This window comes from Anguilla rostrata, chromosome 17 (assembly GCF_018555375.3).
Source record: "Anguilla rostrata isolate EN2019 chromosome 17, ASM1855537v3, whole genome shotgun sequence".
Taxonomy (NCBI): domain Eukaryota; kingdom Metazoa; phylum Chordata; class Actinopteri; order Anguilliformes; family Anguillidae; genus Anguilla; species Anguilla rostrata.
The window spans coordinates 6,677,488-6,694,030 of record NC_057949.1 but is presented as its reverse complement, the minus strand read 5'-3'; the positions used below and the strand labels follow the sequence as shown (position 1 = coordinate 6,694,030).

At 50.2% G+C, this 16,543-nt stretch overlaps 1 protein-coding gene across 1 annotated transcript; it reads left to right on the top strand.

The window, feature by feature from the left end:
- The first annotated feature begins 79 nt into the window (after positions 1-79).
- Positions 80-15,997, top strand: nlk1 (nemo-like kinase, type 1). Its single transcript, XM_064314414.1, has 11 exons — positions 80-1,640; positions 2,092-2,221; positions 2,797-2,852; positions 3,592-3,698; positions 4,122-4,207; positions 7,075-7,284; positions 7,894-7,995; positions 8,723-8,809; positions 10,009-10,207; positions 12,639-12,732; positions 13,049-15,997. Exons 1-11 carry the CDS (start codon positions 1,333-1,335, stop codon positions 13,095-13,097), a joined length of 1,428 nt encoding a protein of 475 aa, XP_064170484.1. The 5' UTR covers positions 80-1,332; the 3' UTR covers positions 13,098-15,997.
- Positions 15,998-16,543: the final 546 nt, after the last annotated feature.

The following is a 16,543-nucleotide window of genomic DNA, read 5'->3' as shown; positions in this document are numbered from 1 at the left end:
GCGAACAATACACTGTGAACCGTGTTTCTACCCCCATTGTTTACACCGGTGGTCCACCCCTCCCCCACTCTCTCTCTATTCTCTCTTTTTCTCTCCATCCCCCAACTCCTCCTCTCACATCCTTTCTCATACTATCTCTTCCTTTTTCCAAACAGCTGATTTGCGAGGGCGAGAAAGACGCCATCAGATAAAGCAACTGGAATTAAAAAGATGCGTCGAGCAACGGAATATTTCACCTAGGTGCATTTTATCTGGAGTATGTTCGTTTAGGTAACCAGCTGTTCTTGTACATAATCTTTGTTCAACATTTTATCGGACGTAGCCATCTGCATCGCTTGCTTCAGTTTATTGCGGTGTAAACACGTCCGAGGCCGCGTAACTCTGTTTATCTTTACATTTTAGAGGCACTGCTCGCTTGCTGCTTTGTCTAAGCGAGGAGATATTGTAAAATATAGGTCAGATGAAATGGTAACAGTTGCAGCTTAGCCATCTGAGCTCGCTGGGTCTTAAAATGGCAACAGTAACAACCTATCAGTTAGCAAGCTAAAACAATCACTCGTATTTTATGCAGTTTTCGGCTAGCTTGCAACGTTTAATTTACCCGAAGTTAGTTATGCCTTAGGTGGCTAGACAGATTTGCGGTAACAAATAGTTTGGTGCGGTATGTAGCTCAAGCTGGTATATTGCTTTGGAAGCAGTTAACCTTGCTAGTAGACTATAGCTAGCGGCAAACACAAGCTAGACGCCGGGAAAATAAAACAATGCAATGGACAGTTTAAGCACGGAGGATACGCTCGGCAATGCTTCGTGCCCAATTGCAGATGCTCACTGGAGTAGTTGTGTTTAGTTGACTAATTACAGTTTTAAATTGCGTTTTTATTTTAATGTATTTATTTAGATACATAGCTAATACTTTAAACACTTAAATGAGTTGCGGTATTTGCTTCTATATTCGTATACAGCTAGCCGACCAATCTGCTAGCTACTAGCTAGCTAGATTTTAGGTAACGTTATTGGTCTAACAAGCTGGGTCTCCTAGAAGACGGTGACTAGATGGAACTATTTTACTTTTTGTGGTGATTTATGTTTTTATGGACGTCTTATTTTATAGGCATGTTATTTTAGCTACCTCAACAAGTGAGATTGATGCATTCCTAACGTTAACGTAGCGTTAGCGGTGTAATATTGGGACTGTCTATTGTTTACATTCGTTGCGATGGGCATTAACTGCTAAATATTTAGCTCGGTAATGTACAAAAACGTTAGTTAACTTGGCTAGCTGGCTATATAGCTAGCTGGCTATACCGCTCAACCATTTGAAATACCTGTGAAATGGCATTCCACAGTGCGAGCAGGCAGTCTGTGTGCGGTAACGTGTTTCCCGGAGCTGAGATAGGCCACAAGTATTTCGGTGTTAACACTTCAGCTGGAGCTACCTCCACCGGCCTCGGTGCCACCCCGAACTCGAGTGGTCCTACAGCACCGGCAGGAACCCCCCGCCACCCGTCTGCCCTTGGCGGAAGCACCGGTGGGGGAGCTGCGGTTCCACAGCCCCATAGCAACCCGGCCAGCGAGGTACCCAGTCCCGCGGAAATGGAACCTGATCGGCCAATTGGCTATGGAGCTTTTGGTGTGGTTTGGTGAGTCTTTATTTACTGTAATGACGCTTTTATGTCTGAGTTTGTTAAATGGATTTGAACTAGGGCAACGAAGCTCTATCTTCTTTGCCATATGCCGGTGTGTGACGTTAACTGTGGCTAGTTAATGCTGCGCACTCTTTTCCTTAGTTAAGGGATTGTTGGCCAACGTTGAACTTATAATTTTCCGACAACCTGTGTATTTTGGTTCTTGGCCAGCGATATGTGCACACATCTCTTTTCAACCTCCTAAGAAATAGCCCGGCGTTTCTGCAGACACTGACACGCGCGTTTAATGTCATGAAGGCCAAACATCTAATGTTAGCTTCACCATGTGCTGTGTGTGCGTAAGGTAGGAATCTGCTGGCTACGTAGCTTGTCCGGTTATGTGACTGTCCGTACAGTTTGGCGGTGTATGTGCAGCCTAGCGAACACGCGCTGATTTCTTTGCCAGGTCTGTGACGGATCCCAGAGATGGAAGGAAGGTCGCTCTGAAGAAGATGCCCAATGTCTTCCAGAACCTGGTCTCCTGCAAGAGGGTCTTCAGAGAACTTCGGATGCTGTGCTTCTTCAAACATGACAATGTGAGAGAAAGTGTTCGTTCTTTGAAGGGTATTTGCACCCGTTCCTTATGCCCCCTGATACTGACCTAATGAAAACATGGTAACATTCAAATGTTGTCTATAATTTTTCACCCTGTTTCTTTAAGCTGTACATTTACACATGTACAGTGTTGCCACTTAGTCTTACGAAGAGTTAATATCTTTCCAGTTTTCCTGGTAAATCCTGCATTTTAAAAAATTCCGTTAGATATCACCTGTTTTCCGTCTGTTTGATCAGCTGGGCGGAGGTGTGTTGGTGTGCCTCTTTCAATGAACGGGGTTCTAGTTCAGGGTGCTGGCGGTGAGAGGTTTGGGGTTGGGAATTTAAAGAAGCGGTAAAATAGGAAGAGGAAGTGGTGAACACCGTTGTATCGGTGAAGCGAGCTGGTGAGCGTGTAAATGCGCCCTGCTTGTTTCGTCGCTTGTGGTTCAGAGGTGATTGGTGAGTGACGGACGCCCTGCAGGCCCTCGGGGGACGGGGGCGGGTGAGTTCTGTGGGTACAGGCCCCCCCCCCCTTCCGCATCGCTGAGGTCTCCCCTGTGTTTTGGCCCTGTAGGTGCTCTCGGCCCTGGACATCCTGCAGCCACCTCAGATCGACTGCTTCGAGGAGATGTATCCTTACCGCCATCGCCCGCGGGCGCGCTCTCCGCAGCCCGTCTTCAGCGAGCCTCGTCCCCGTTCGCTGGCACGTGCCCCTCCGTCTAACTTTGAATCCGTCCGGGAAGTCGTACGCTGTTATGTGCTGGATCTCCAGTGCCACGTTTCCTTTGATTCCCCGTTCGAGTTCCAGATTCCTTGTTTTGCGTATTTGGCTGGGGGTAGTCGCCTACTTTACGATCTACCTATGTGATAAGTTCTCACGTTTGGAAGTGCTGCTCTGTTTTCATCTCCTGAAACTGACAGAGGTCCTTCTGAAGATGGTCCATTCTGGCTGTGTTGGCCCTGCTTTATGTGCAGTGTATTCTCGAATGCTGCGTTCATTATTTTAGGTATATACACATGTTTTAAAAATATTCCTCAATGTCAGCGTCTGCTGTGATGGAGTGTTTTTGCTGGGCCCCTTATTGCGCAGGTCCTCTCAGAGTTGTGTGCCGTTTACTACAGGTGATGCACGTCATTAGCTTAGCTTACGTTCCTGAAGCCGTCTGCCTGCTTGTCCTGCTTCCCGGCTGCCGCTCCTGTTGCCATGGTCGCCCGGAGCCCGAAGACCAGCTGGTTGAAAGGGCGGGGCCGCGGGGGGGGCAGGTTTCTGACATTTCGGCTCGTTGCGCTGATGGCTGTGGGCTGTGTCCCGCTTTTTTGAGCCGCCGCCATTTTGTTTCCGCCGTTTCCTTTAACCCGGGTCTCGCAGATACGTGATCACCGAACTGATGCAGAGCGACCTCCACAAAGTGATCGTGTCTCCTCAGCCCCTCACCACCGACCACATCAAGGTTTTCCTGTACCAGATACTCAGAGGTAAGAGGGAGGGGACGAGGCTGGATCGCTGTGTGCCAGATGCTAACAGCTGGTTTAATGCCGAATGACACAGTCCACTCACTGTGTCGCAAGTGCTAACTGGACCAAATGTGTGGTAACTTAATATTTCAGTGAGTGGCTTTTAATTATCAATTTGGAAACGCTTAACATGATTTATAGCTACACTGTGAATTTAATAGACCGCGGTCTGCTGTAAAAATTAGATGTCAGAGTGAGTAAGAATTGAAAGATGAATTGCAGATTCCCCCCCCCCCCCCGGGACATTTGAAAAGCCACTAAATATGGAGCTGAAGAAAATTGCGTGGGCTGTGTTGTTTTAAGGGTTCGCTGATGTGGTGGCCAGCGTAGATAATAAAGTGCACTGTGAAAGCAAGTATGTGTAACGTGTATTATCACTCACAGGGCTGAAGTACCTGCATTCTGCTGGAATTCTGCACAGAGACATTAAACCTGGAAACCTCCTCGTCAACAGCAACTGCCTGCTGAAGGTACTGTCCCCTCCCACTGCCCCGCCCATCTCCGTACTGTCCCCTCCCACTGCCCCGCCCATCTCCGTACTGTCCCCTCCCACTGCCCCGCCCATCTCCGTACTGTCCCCTCCCACTGCCCCGCCCATCTCCGTACTGTCCTCCACTGCCGCCTCCCGCTCCTCTGCCCCACTGCCCTCGCCCATCTCCTACTGTCCCTCCACTGCCCCGCCCATCTCCATACTGTCCCCTCCCACTGCCCCGCCCATCTCCATATTGTCCCCTCCCACTGCCCCGCCCATCTCCATACTGTTCCCTCCCACTGCCCCGCCCATCTCCATACTGTACCCTCCCACTGCCCCACCCTCCCACTGCCCCGCCCATCTCTGTACTGTACCCTCCTACTGCCCTGCCCATCTCCATCAGTCAGTTGTGTTGTTTGGATTGTTCAGTTTGGAGATGAGCCACATCAGCTGGTTTTCTTTGGTGTTTTAATGCATATGCCAAGTTATCGGTGAGATGATATTTGTTCTGTATGACTAGGGTAAAATTGACAAGGTAATATTCAAATACTTATAGCAGAAAAGTATCTATGTGTTGCCCTTGTTTTGAGACTTGGGATTGCAACATGGCGCTCAGTGTGGATTTGGATTAGATTCTTTATTTATTTTACTTTATTATCATTTTTTTGAGTTGATCCTAGCATTGATGTTCTGATGCTTGTAGCCATGTATCTCTAAACCCAGTCCTGCATGACTGCAGCGTCTGCTTGTTTTCAGTGTGTTTCAGCTGAAGTACTGAATTGGTCCCTGATTGGTTAAGAAGTCCCCACACTTACTTCCCACAGTCAAAACTGGCTGCTGTTTGCAAGGGAGCCGCTGACACTGTGGCCCCCAGGCCCAGCGTTTGAGTTTCCTCATTTAGTCCCATGTATCGCCAATGGTAGCGTAGGGTCCAGCAGTGCTTCTTTAACTGGACTATTGTGTAAGCGTTTCTCAGATACTTCTTAAGAGAGGTTGTTTGTTAGGCACCTTTTGGAATTGTCTTGTTGGTGAAAAAGCGAGACCGTTTCAGGTTTTCCCATCGTTTTAAGAAGGAAGCTAAACCCTGAGCGTGTGGAGCTCTCTGCTGTGGCGTCTGAAGGCCTGGTAGCGTGGCCTAGACCTTGGGAGGCGTGGCTTTTATTCAGCCCGTGCCACGGAAACGCTACAGAGCCCTCGGGCGCTGAGAGGAATTGCTTGGGAATGGCTATTTTTATCCCCCATTTTACTCCTTTCCCAGTGTGAGATGGCGAACTGTGTATGTAGGCCAGTATTGTCCCTGCAAGCTCTTCTGACAAATCGGGACCAGTGTTCGTATGTGGGATCAGTGTTTCCCTCTGTTTGCTGACCCTGATCCATTATCAGCCTCCTCTTTGAGCTGCTTTATGATCCCGGGCCCAGGAGAGGGCAGGCAGGCAGGCTGCTGGCACCCACTCGACCAGAGGGGGCGCTGTTGGACAATATTTCAGGAAACGCCACACAGGTCGTCATGCTCCGCCCAAGGCCGTTACTCTGGCCAATCGCACCCCGCCACGCCCGGGCCGCTGGCACGGGGACGGTCTGGATTCCGTTTCTCGGCGCGGAGCCCGTCTTTCTGCCGCTGCATCGGCAACCTCTCCTTTTGCGCGTTTCAGAAGAAACTTACGGACGTGGAAGGAAGCTCATATTGCAAGACCAGGTCTGCAGACAGAGGTTTTACAGACGGCTTCCAGGCCCTCGTACGGCCGACGTCCCTCCCGCTGTTATTGCTCAACGACGCGAGCCGCGCTGGCGAAGGTCACCCCGAGCCAGACTTCGGTTAGCGCTGTCGCGCAGCGCGCCGCGCGGTGACGGGCCGCAGCCGCGCGTGCCGGACCCGGGCGGCGCCCGTGGAGTCCGCTCGGGGGGCCGGTTTCTCCCGGGAACGCTGCGGAGACCGCCAGAGCGTACGCGCTTGGCGGGGCTGTCGAAGAGAAACCGTCTAAAATTAAAACAAACTGGGTCAGGTCCTTAAAAAGGTCGACGGGGACGGGAAAGCGATGGCTGGTGGAGGCCCGGAGTCGAGACAGCCTCATACTGGAGAGATTAATTAAAATGGCAGAGGTGGAGGTTTGTTCCCCCCCCCCCTACTAATTACGTAGGAAAGCGCGTGGGGCGGATTCCATTTCTGGCAGGAAAAGGTGTAGCATGACAGCGCCGTGCTAGATTCTGCGTCGGCTCAAATGTAAAAGCGGGGCTCGGTGCGTACGTATTAAACGCCATGGGTGTTTCCATGGTAACGCTCTACCGTTCCGCACAGCCGAGCGGCATAGGCCTTCTTTGGGGTTTTTGCCTTGGTGTGCCCCTTGAAGGGTTAATTATTTGGGCTCTCTGTTGTTTTTGTGATTTTTTTTTTTCCCATCGTTCCGCCGTTGCCATGGAGAATTTTAGACGTCTCACCCCGACGTCTCTTTCTATATACGGCCTGGCCTTGTCAGGTACGATGCTACGAGCCTGACCAGGCGGGAGAGATCCAGCCTATCGCGGGGGCCGAACTTCTCTAATGCAGCCGCTTCTGACCAGTCATGATCTCGCGCAGGTCGGGCTCCAACTGGAGATGGCCATTCAAGCCAACTCAACCAATGAGCTTACATTATAATGCCGGGTATAACTTCCTACAACCAATCAGGATGCAGGACTAATCTCACCGCCTGTAGCTTTATGTCTGGGTTGGTTTGGTGTTGGGGGCGGGGCTAATGTCAGTATTGCTGCCTCTGCCGCACTGTGAGACTAAAGGGCGCCTCCTGTTGGTAAACGCTGTGGTGGGTTATGGGTAACACTGCGGTGGAGGGTTATGGGTAACGCTGTGCGCTTCTCTGTCTCTTTCAGATCTGCGATTTCGGGCTGGCGCGGGTGGAGGAGCCGGACCCGTCCCGGCACATGACCCAGGAGGTGGTGACGCAGTACTACCGGGCCCCCGAGGTCCTGATGGGGAGCCGGCACTACGGGTCGGCCATCGACGTCTGGTCCGTGGGCTGCATCTTCGCCGAGCTGCTGGGCCGAAGGATTCTGTTCCAGGCCCAAAGCCCCATCCAGCAGGTACGTACCCTCCCCCCCCACCCCCCCTCGTTGCCCCCCCCCCGTCAGGTCGGCTGCCATCGCCGCCCCTCCATGGCATCCTGCACCAGCCGGCCGGTCTGCATGGTGTTCCCAAAGCAGGATCATTGGAACCTGGTCAGAGAAACGTAGACAGGACAGCAGGCCCCTGTGTGAGCATCAAGCAGGTCTTAGCTGGGGAAGCTGAACTCAGAACATTAATCTACTATGACTGAGGTGCTGGACTGGGAGAGGCGGGGCTGGGAGTAGTGGGGCTGGGAGGGGCTGGACCAGGCTGGGGAATGTCTTTCTGTTTTGGGATAGGAGTTTCTATTTCCCTTCAAACGGCACACGGTGACACTTCAGTTTCTAAAGCCAGTTTTTACTCTTACCATCTGCTGTACAGTCACTGAAACTGAGGGGGTGTTGTGGTTGTAGCTGTTTTTTTTTAGTGCACTGTTAGCTTTTTCTTTTGGCTGTCTCGCCGATACAGTCAGCACCATGCTATTCGTCAGCCAGTTGCTGGTGGTTTTTGGGTTGAGTTGGTACCGTGGTGGCGTTTGAGAGGGTTAATGAGTGCTCTGTCCCCCTTTATCCCCCCCCCTCCTGCAGCTGGACCTGATCACCGACCTGCTGGGGACCCCGTCTCTCTCCGCCATGGCGTCGGCCTGTGAGGGAGCCCGAGCGCACATCCTGAGGGGCCCCCACAAACCGGTAACGCAGCGCGCACCCCGCGTCTCCCCCTTCTCCCCGCGTCTCCCCCTTCTCCCCGCTTCTCCCCCTTCTCCCCGCTCTCCCCCTTCTCCCCGCGTCTCCCCCTTCTCCCCGCGTCTCCCCCTTCTCCCCGCGTCTCCCCCTTCTCCCCGCGTCTCCCCTTCTCCCGCGTCTCCCCTTCTCCCCCTCTCCCCTTCCCCGCTTCTCCCCTTCTCCCCGCGTCTCCCCTTCTCCCGCGTGTCCCCCTTCTCCCCGCGTTCCCCCTTCACCCCGCGTCTCCCCTTCTCCCCGCTCTCCCCTCACCCCGCGTCTCCCCCTTCTCCCCGCGTCTCCCCTTCTCCCCGTCTCCCCCTTCTCCCCGCGTCTCCCCCTTCTCCCCGCGTCTCCCCCTTCTCCCCGCGTGTCCCCCTTCTCCCCGCGTCTCCCCTTCTCCCCGCGTCTCCCCCTTCTCCCCGCGTCTCCCCCTTCTCCCCGTGCCGTCTGTCCGCTCGTTTAGCCTGGGCCCCGCGGCGTGATGTCGCGGTTAGGGAACCGGGTGGGTGACTCGGAGGCTGCAGGTTCAAATCCCAGGCGGGGCGCTGCCGGTTGTGCGCCGGGGGAAGGCGCTAGACGCGAGCGGCAGGAGTGAACGCGCGGCTTTATTAACGTGTGTGGAGAGAGTGTGAGGGGCCCGGGGTCGACAGTGTCTAAAGTTACTGATTTAAGGACGCTTGTCTGTGCCCCCCAGCCCTCGCTGTCTGTTCTGTACATGCTGTCGGACGGGGCCACGCACGAGGCCGTCCACCTGCTGTGTCGCATGCTGGTCTTCGATCCGGTGAGTATGAAGAACGGGACGCTACCGAACCCTCTTAGCCGCGAACGGCAGCATGTGGCGGCGGCAACGCCTGCATGTCAGAGTAACAGTGTGTGTGTGTTTGTGTTTGAGTAGCAGTGTGAGTAACAGTGTGGGTGTGTTTGTGTTTGAGTAGCAGTGTGAGTAACGTTGTGGGTGTTTGTGTTCGAGTAACACTGTGGGTGTTTGTGTTTGAGTAACGGTGTATGGATGTTTGTGTAGGTGTAGCAGTGTGAGTAACGTTGTGGGTGTTTGTGTTGGAGTAGCAGTGTGAGTAATGCTGTGCGTGTTTGTGTTGGAGTAGCAGTGTGAGTAATGCTGTGCGTGTTTGTGTTGGAGTAGCAGTGTGAGTAACGCTGTGGGTGTTTGTGTTGGTGTAACATTGTGGGTAACGCTGTGGGTGTTTGTGTAGGAGTAGCAGTGTGAGTAATGCTGTGGGTGTTTGTGTTGGAGTGACGGTGTGAGTAACGCTGTGGGTGTTTGTGTTGGTGTGAGTAACGCTGTGGGTGTTTGTGTTGGTGTCAGTAACGCTGTGGGTGTTTGTGTTGGTGTGAGTAACGCTGTGGGTGTTTGTGTTGGAGTAACGGTGTGAGTAACGCTGTGGGTGTTTGTGTTGGTGTGAGTAACGGTGTGCGTGTTGTGTGTGGAGTAACGGTGTGAGTAACGCTGTGGGTGTTTGTGTTGGTGTGAGTAACGCTGTGGGTGTTTGTGTTGGAGTAACGGTGTGAGTAACGCTGTGGGTGTTTGTTTTGGAGTAACGGTGTGAGTAACGCTGTGGGTGTTGGTGTGAGTAACGCTGTGAGTAACAGTGTTTGTGTTGGAGTAACGGTGTGAGTAATGCTGTGCGTGTTGGTGTGAGTAACGCTGTGGGTGTTTGTGTTGGAGTAATGGTGTGAGTAACGCTGTGGGTGTTTGTGTGAGTAACGCTGTGGGTGTTTGTGTTGGTGTGAGTAACGCTGTGCGTGTTTGTGTTGGTGTGAGTAACGCTGTGCGTGTTTGTGTTGGTGTGAGTAACGCTGTGCGTGTTTGTGTGAGTAACGCTGTCGGTGTTTGTGTTGGAGTAACGGGGTGAGTAACGCTGTGGGTGTTGGTGTGAGTAACGCTGTGGGTGTTTGTGTTGGTGTGAGTAACGCTGTGGGTGTTTGTGTTGGTGTGAGTAACGCTGTGCGTGTTTGTGTCAGGCGAAGCGGATCTCCGGGAGCGACGCGCTCTCGCACCCGTACCTGGACGAGGGGAGGCTGCGCTACCACACCTGCATGTGCCAGTGCTGCTACTCGGTCTCCAGCGGCAGGGTGTACACCCGAGACTTCGAGCCGCCCGCCGAGCGGCCCTTCAGCCACAGCTACGAGCAGAGCCTGCTGTCCGTGTGGCAGGGCAAAGGTGTGTGTGCGTGTGTGTGCGCGCGAGCTTGTACATGCGTGTGTGTGTGTGTGTGTGTGTGAGAGCTTGTGTGTGTGTGTGTGTGTGTGCGTGCGTGAGGTGTGAGTGTGTGCGTGCGTGTGTGCGCGTGTGAGTGTGTGCGAGTGTGTGTGAGTGTGTGTGTGTGTGCGTGCGTGTGTGTGTGCGTGCGTGTGTGTGCGCGTGCGTGCGTGCGTGCGTGTGTGTGTGCGAGTGTGTGTGTGTGTGTGTGTGTGCGTGTGCGTGCGTGCGTGCGACGTGTGTGTGTGCGTGTGAGCGCGTGTGTGTGTGTGTGTGTGTGCGTGTGCGCGTGTGCGTGCGTGTGTGCTCCCTCCTTTCTCCTTGACTCGGTCTCTCTGTTTCTGTCTGTCTTGCTTTCTCTTTTCTAGCCCCCTTCCTACATTTCTATATCTGTCTCTATATCTCTACTGCTGTATCTCTCTCTTTATCTCTCGCCCTTCTCCATCTCTCCCCCCTCTTTCTCTCTCCCCTCGTTCTGCATCTGCCTCCTCCTCTTTCTCTTGGTTTCTCTTTCGGTCTCTTTCTTTGTCTCTCTCACCTCCCTTACCCCTCCCCCCTCCCTCCCTTCTTTCTTTAGGGCTGGGCAATGTCTATAGAAATATCATGATAGATTATTTGATACTGAAAAGTCATGATATGCCGTACTATCGCCCCCAGCCCCCCCAGAACGCTATCCGGCATCCTTCGGGAATCGGTGTTGCCAAAAAGTCCAGAAATTCCAGATCATACAGCGCACCCAAACATTTCCCAGGGGCCATATTAGTACAGTGTTCTTGTTGTTTAAAGTACTTAAACTTAACTTAAAATATTAATTTATTATATTATTGCCCTAGGGCCCCACCTGCTGGCCAAGTGACTTGTCAGCACCTTTTATTGTCAAAGAAAAAATAGACATTTTGTGAAAAGCCTTCACGGATATACAACACGATGAAAGTACAACATCATGCATTTGGTGCAGTGTTCGTTGCATATTTAATTACTGAGCTTCTGATCAGCGTGATGTTGGAACTTCTGCACTCGTCGTATTTTACGTTGGTTTTTTAATTTCTTTTTTAATTACATATGAATTATTCCCTCACCCTCACCTCTGAGTGTGTAGGAGAATTTTGCAGTGGACCGATTGCGTAGGTCACCGTGGGTTGGGGGAAAAAAATGGGGAAAATGCACACACAACTAAATAAATAATAACTCAGCCCAATTTCTGAGAAGTAGAACATTCCTGTAAGCAGAATTCCAGACAGTTGAGGTTTTACAGTAATTTACTGTAATTTAAATTGCCCTACACCCATTTCCTTTTGTGTGCCAATTAAATTTTCATTTAACGATGGAAATGGTTTTCAAGTACTAGAACATAAAAACACTTTCATTAGTCATTCAGCCCCATCCTAGTCTCGGCTATTTAATTATTTCTGTGCCCTGTTTTAGTTTGATTAATTTTGCCTTGTTTATATTTATTTTTAAATGTAATGTGTAATAGCCTTTCCTGGTGCTATTATTTTTTATGTTGCCATTATTTTTTATGTTGAGGTGAGTTTTAAGATTAGCCAGCGGTGTTCAAAATAAAAATGCACGTCAACACTACAACACAGCCCACATCATTAATTAGTTTTTATAAGTGGCCTGTTTTCTAAATAAAAAATTATTTTAAATCATTTTTTATTGGCAAACCCATGTTATGATATATGGCTTATAGCTTATTACACCAGAACCTCCTAATGTTTTTCTCGGCTCTGTCAAAGCAGAGTCATGTTACAAAGTCTATGATGTGTGTTTATTATCAGCAGGCTATAGGTATTGCAATAAATGCTCTACCATTTTAATGTTTTTTCTGAAGCCTGTAAGGCCTGAACTTAGCGAAGCAGACATCGTCTGTAAATCGCGATATCCAGCTCCCACCGTGATACCTGTCAATCATTGTCATTGATATTCTGATCACATTGGCCAGCCCCCCCCCCCCCCCGTATCTCTCTCTGTTAGTACTGTAAGGTGCATGTGCCAGGTTATGCTGTTGCTGGCGGTAATGCTGATCTCCCCTCCCTCTCTGTTAGTACTGTAAGGTTGTGCTGTTGCTGGCGGTAATGCTGATCCCCCCTCCCTCTCTGTTAGTACTGTAAGGTTGTGCTGTTGCTGGTAGTAATGCTGATCTCCCCTCTCTCTCTGTTAGTACTGTACGATTGTGCTGTTGCTGGCGGTAATGCTGATCTGCCCTCTCTCTCTGTTAGTACTGTACGGTTGTGCTGTTGCTGGCGGTAATGCTGATCTGCCCTCCCTCTCTGTTAGTACTGTACGGTTGTGCTGTTGCTGGCGGTAATGCTGATCTCCCCTCCCTCTCTGTTAGTACTGTACGGTTGTGCTGTTGCTGGCGGTAATGCTGATCTCCCCTCCCTCTCAGAGCTCATTCACCGCTTCATCACAGAGCACCAGCAGGGCAAGCGTGTGCCGCTCTGCATCAACCCACAGAGCGCCGCCTTCAAGACCTTCATCCGGTGAGGGCCGGGGGGTGTCGGCGGGGCCTGGCTGTGCTTGGGGGGGGCAAGGCTCTATTTGGGCAGGGGGAAGGTGGTGCTTGGGCGGGGCAAGGCTGCACACTTGGGCAGAGGGGGGCGGGGGGGAGGGCGGGTGTGGCGAGACTGCATTTTGGAGGGCCGGGGCTGCATTGGAGGGGTGAGCTGCGTTTGGGGGGGGGGGCAAGGCCGTCTTTTGACGGGGCCAAGTTGTGTTCAAAGTATTGATGAAGGAGAAACTTTTTTTTTTTAAAACCTTGTTAACCCTGTGTTAACCGGCTGCTGTGCTCTCTCTCAGGTCCACTGCTTGGCATTCCTCCAAAGTGTCTCGGAAAGAGGAGAGATGAAATTTGGGGGGGGGGGGGCGTCGTTGGAATGGAACGCCAGGCTCAAAACGGGAGGTGCCGAAGAGGCCGAGCCTTGAAGTGGATTAAAGTCAACACGAGGATCACCTTGTAAAACAGGAAATGATGCGACGGAAATGACACGCTAACCTCACGATCAGTGGGGGAGGTACAAGGGCACAAAAAAAATATTGAACATGCTGCTGAAATTTAAGCTCCAAATGTTAGGGAGAATAACTTAAATAATTTAAAGAAAAAATAACTACTGATAAATATGGTCTTTTATACTAATATTTCACTCAAGCCAGCTGGGATAGGACTTAACCTCACTGACCCGTACTGAGTGTGGCACTGCAGTTTACTGTTCCGGATCGTACTATACACCAGTATAGTACCAGCCCTAAGTACCGCTGTGTACTATTCCAAAATTGTATTAAGCAGTGTACTCAGCTACATAATACATTGCACTATAATATAGAGCAGTATATTGCACCATATATAAGTATATTGCACTGTGCTGTAGAGTCTCACGGTGGCAGTTTAGTACAGGAGAGGTCATTGCAATTGGTCCCCACCGGCCCCGCGCTGCTCAGCTGTCCGCGCTGTTCTCACTGCGCTAAGCCAATGCTGCAAACTCATCAGGTCTTTATTCAGGCACCGATCTTATCTGAAGACCTGCTCTGTCCGTGTCCAGGAAGAGAACTATGTAACGGGGGGGAATCCAACCTTGGGTCTAATAGGGTTTTGAAGGGAAAGAGAGCCAGAGCAGCAGTGTTTTCACTGACCCGTGTGTGGCCGTTTCTAACGCCGCTGGAGAGGACCGCGTATTGACTAGTCGGCGCGAAGCGTTTAAGAGCCGGGCTTCCGTCGACACTGCCTCAGCGTTGACCAGGATGTCGCGAGCCAGAACCGCGCTTTTATTCACCAGCTCGCGCTTTCGATCCCGTTTCCCTATTTTTGCCGATATCGAAACGGGGAGAGAAGGCGAGTCGCGCTGGATGTGTGTGGGTACCTACCGGCTCGTCGCGGGAGTGCCTGACGCTGGCTCGAAAGTTAACGCAGTTACGCTAACCGAATGGGTTTTGCCAGTAGTACTGAAAGACCGTTTCTGCCAGCGTAATTTAACACCCAATAAACACTTCTGCTCTAGTAGGCTGGGCACGTGGCGAAAAGTAGTTTTTACCTGGGACTGGACATTTTACTGTCATTTCCCAGCTCTGTTTACTGTACAAAGCGCCTCTGGCTCCCAGAAAAAGCACAGGTCATCGGTAGGCTACCTCAAATGGGTCAGTGGGAACAGGGCTGCGGAGGCTTCTTGAATCATGGACAAAGCGGTCTACTGTACAATAAGTTGGGTCCCCTTACTGTATCTCAGTACAGTAATTTGATTTGGGAAATTACACTTCTGTGCGGCGGTTGGTTCCATTGAATTGGGGTGTATCGTGAGGTCCCATCGTCCTGGATTGGCGTTCGGCTGATTTTTAGTTCAAGGACTTAATTATAATTGGATTCCGACCATACTTTCAATATTTTGAAACGTAATTTCACTTCAGTAGAGGTCCTGTAATACAAGACCTGATGTGTTTCATTGCATTTGATGTTTTACCGAGCTAACGTGTGTTGAGCTGGGGTTGTCCAGGTGTGCGCAGTCGCGCTCACGTGTGTTTGCAGACGCTGTGTACCGGGGCGGGGAGGGGGAACGTACAGTGCTCGACCGCTGTGAATTATTTCATTACCTCAAAACGCAAGGGATCAAAAAATAAGACTGGCCTGTGTGTAAGCCGTACGATTATGTACTGTACTGTGACGACACCATTCTAGTCTACTGAACTACACTGTACTGTAACCTTTATTACATTCTTTTACTGGTATTCACTCTTCCCTCGGCCTTCACTCTTCCCTCCCATCGATCTCTGCATTCTGCAGAGAGAGAGAGAGAGAGAGAAATGGGAGAATGAAAGGGACAGTGATTGGTGGGGTATTCTGGGAAATGCTGCTGTTTTGATTTATCATTGGGATTTGAGAGTTGAGGTTGCCCATTTCAGAATTAGGACTAGGCTTTGGCTTGTGGGTACCTGAATAATGTTGTATCTGTTTATAAAGAAGACAAAGTTATCAATGTAGGACTTGAAGTGATCGGCTAGATATGCTGAAGCCTAGACTGTAATTAGATGGTGGGAAAATGGGTGCGAGACAGGTCGCCATGGACAGAAGCGATGCACTGCGTTCACCACCAGAGGGTGCTATGGGTAACGTTTACACGTAGTTGCTGCAAGTGCTTGAGCGGCAAGCTCAAGAATGTTTCGCAAACGTATCTGCATGTTTATTTATGGAGCAAACACATTCAACTGCAGTGCAATGGAAGTTCTGACCTATGAACCCTTGGGTGAATAGTGATCCAGTTTGAATTATTTTAGATTTTGTTTCCTGTTTTTTATTTTTTATTTTTTAGATTTTGTGTCTGTGGGTCGTGATCAGTTTTTCTTTTTTGTTGTATCGTTTTGATATTCTGTGTTTGTAAGTAAGAGTCTGAGCTCGACTGACGGATGAGTGTGGTTTTGTAGGCTTGTCATTTACTCTTAGTGCGCGTGCTGGGGTGAGTGTGAAAGGGTACTTTACGAGGAGGATCGGGAGAGATGTACAAACTGAAGTCACGGAGTGGACGAAAATGTAGAAAATCTTAGATGTGATGGGCATTTCTTTCTTATTAAAAATGTAATATTTGTGTTGTTATAATGAACATGATTCCGATAATGAATAATAATGTTTTAATTGTCTTTGATATTTTGTGTTGCTATTCAAAAAATAAGTTTTGGCTTTTGTTTTTTCCAACAAATACTTGAATTTCTTAAAAAGATGGGAGTGAAGTGGTAAATAAATGATTAGACACTGGACTTAAACAAGGTCTGATTGTGTTCCTTTATTGGCTCTATTAATCAGGCTCGTTTTTGCAAATGCTCTGTTTATGTTGATGAGCTTTTGGTTCAAAGTCAGCGAATGTATGAACACGGCCCCTTGATGGAAGCAGATTTGGCGAAGTCCTTGTCTTTATAAATCGCTTGTTTCTGGTGGAGTGGACAACATACAGACAATTAAACTCGTACTATTTACACATCCTTCAGCGAGCCTGTTATAGTTCTCTTTGTAGTACCGCCAGATAGCTACCCCCTGTTTGATAATCATTTTAATATGTATTGTGACCAATTATAAATTTGCGGGCTCCCATCAGGTCATTTTCTTATTATTTTCATTGGCTAGCATCGCTGTCTGTCAACGTAGTGACCAACGAAAAGGACACGGGATGTTATGAGTTTCGTGTTCAGCCAATCCTCTGTCGGTTACTAGGAGCGGCAGTGCACATTTAAACGGTAAATAAATCCTATTTGCTCCAAGCAGAAACGAACCAGACCGGACGGTGATGCACGCATATGTTTGTCTCACAGGATCAA

Excerpts from the sequence above, each read along its gene's own strand:
- nlk1 (XM_064314414.1), top strand. The coding sequence starts at position 1,333 with ATGGCATTCCACAGTGCGAGCAGGCAGTCTGTGTGCGGTAACGTGTTT. Across the intron at positions 3,699-4,121 it reads CCTGTACCAGATACTCAGAG|GGCTGAAGTACCTGCATTCT; the intron begins GTAAGAGGGAGG and ends TATCACTCACAG. Across the intron at positions 10,208-12,638 it reads GTCCGTGTGGCAGGGCAAAG|AGCTCATTCACCGCTTCATC; the intron begins GTGTGTGTGCGT and ends CCTCCCTCTCAG.